Source organism: Pyxicephalus adspersus, chromosome 10 (genome assembly GCF_032062135.1).
Source record: "Pyxicephalus adspersus chromosome 10, UCB_Pads_2.0, whole genome shotgun sequence".
NCBI lineage: Eukaryota > Metazoa > Chordata > Amphibia > Anura > Pyxicephalidae > Pyxicephalus > Pyxicephalus adspersus.
The window spans coordinates 58577762-58579879 of NC_092867.1; the positions used below are offsets into that span (position 1 = coordinate 58577762).

The 2118-nt window shown below is 42.4% G+C and overlaps 2 protein-coding genes across 2 annotated transcripts in view; both read left to right on the forward strand.

The window, feature by feature from the left end:
- LOC140338964 (uncharacterized) overlaps nucleotides 1-2118 on the forward strand; it is a gene marked incomplete in the record, with an annotated part of 329302 nt that overhangs the window by 134841 nt on the left and 192343 nt on the right.
- The window catches only part of LOC140339140 (uncharacterized), an 11702-nt gene continuing 9590 nt past the window's right edge, over nucleotides 7-2118 (forward strand). Inside the window, exon 1 of the mRNA XM_072423723.1 lies at nucleotides 7-1863. Coding sequence (XP_072279824.1) covers nucleotides 553-1863 — 1311 coding nt within the window. The 5' untranslated portion in view covers nucleotides 7-552. The remainder of the gene's footprint in view (nucleotides 1864-2118) is intronic.

Sequence of the window (2118 nt, forward strand, 5' to 3'; positions counted from 1 at the left end):
TGATTGTTTTTTAAGTGCAACACCCTTTTTCTAAAAAAAAAAAATTGTGTAGCACTGCCCCCTAATTCTCGATCTCCTAAGCAATCATGAATAAATGGGAGCACAAAGCCTTCTGGGATACCTATGACATGCATACCGGAAGCCTCTTGGGTGTTTCTATTGTAAAGAAGGAAAAAATTTCCGTACGACGCGGGACCCGCTGGAAGACAACTTCGGACTGATGAACTGCACAGCGGGACTGAAGGTAAGTGTATTTTTTTTTTTTGTTTGTTTTTGGCATTTTTCAGTTCACTTCCTCTTTAAACTTCTTTTCCTCCAGACACAAATAGCGCCCCCTTGTGCTTTGTAATGATCTTACAGTGACTAGTCATCAGTTTGCGTTTGTCAAGGTGATCAGGAGGGACTTCAAAGAGGGGAGGAGTCCTAGCTGGTTGGGACCTCCCCCGAGGACATCTGCTGCCTCCATCTACCTGATCCAGGTGGAATGTTGATTTGGGTGAAGTAACCCTCTCATATCCTGCCATCATATTTTTCTATTTTCCAGGACACTCCATGGAGAAACCCTCAAAGGATCGTCTGAATTTATCTGCAGATTGTAAAATGGAGGCCATGACAGGAGATTGTGCGGGAGAAGAGACCATCAGCCCAGATATGGATAGACCATCCGATCCCTCTGACTCTGAGCCTCCTCCTCCTGTGAGCGATGCTGTTGGCATTCTGGGAGGGAAGACATTTTCCGGTCCTGAGTGTGGGGAGAGTTTTAGCTCTGAGCGAAGTCTTTCTGTACATCAGACTTCTCACACGCAAGAGAACATACATCAAAGAACGCACACTGGTGAAGAGCTTCATTCTTGTTCTGAGTGTGGGAAATATTTTTCTAGCAAGTCTAGTCTTTCTGCACATCAAATCAGTCATACTGGTGAGAAAATATACTCGTGTCCTGAGTGTGGGAAAACTTATGCACGCAAAATAAATCTTATCATGCATCAACAATCTCACACGGGGGAGAAGCTTCATTCTTGTTCTGAGTATGGAAAATGTTCTGCGGCAAAGTCTAGTCTTTCTGTACGTCATATCTCTCATAATAGTGGGAAGACATACTCATGTCTTGAGTGTGGAAAAAGTTTTGCACGCAAAGCAAATCTTATCATTCATCAACAATCTCACACGGGGGAGAAGCCGTACTCCTGTCCCGAGTGTCGGAAAATTTTTGTCAGTAAATCACATCTCATTATACATCAGAGATCTCACACAGGGGAGAAACCATTTTCCTGCCCTGAATGTGGAAAATGTTTTGCACGAAAAGGAGATCTTGTTATTCATCACAGATACCACACAGGGGAGAAACCATTTTCCTGCCTTGAATGTGGAAAATGTTTTCCACGAAAATCAGATCTTGTTATTCATCAGAGATATCACACGGGGAAGAAACCATATTCCTGTCCTGAGTGTGGAAAATGTTTTGCGCGAAAATCAGATCTTGTTATACATCAGAGATTTCACACAGGAGAGAAACCATATTCCTGTCCTGAGTGTGGAAAATGTTTTGCACGAAACTCAGATCTTGTTATACATCAGAGATCTCACACAGGGGAGAAACCATTTCCATGTCCTGAGTGTGGAAAATGTTTTACACAAAAAAAAAATCTTTTTGTACATCAGAGAACTCACACAGGGGAGAAGCCATTTTCATGTTCTGAGTGCGGGAAAAGTTATGTACGAAAAAATGAATTTGTTATACATCAGAGATCTCACACAGGGGAAAAGCCATTTTCGTGTTCTGAGTGCAGGAAAAGTTTTGTTCGTAAATCACAACTTATTTCTCATCAGAGGACTCACACCAGTGAGAAGCCATATTGCCTAGTTTAGTCTTTCTGTACATCAAATCTGACATACTGGTGGGAAGACCTACTCGTGTCTTGAGTGTGGGAAAAGGTATACACACAAATCAAATCTTATCAAGATGCCCTGCCCTGAGGAACATTACCCACGAAAATCAGACCTTGATGAGAACTCCCGCCCAGATGATGCCGTATTACAGTCCTGAGATTGGGAAAGTTTTTCTCAGATTTTAATGAAGGTGGGAATTCTGCAGAGCAGTAAAATACAAAGGATGTG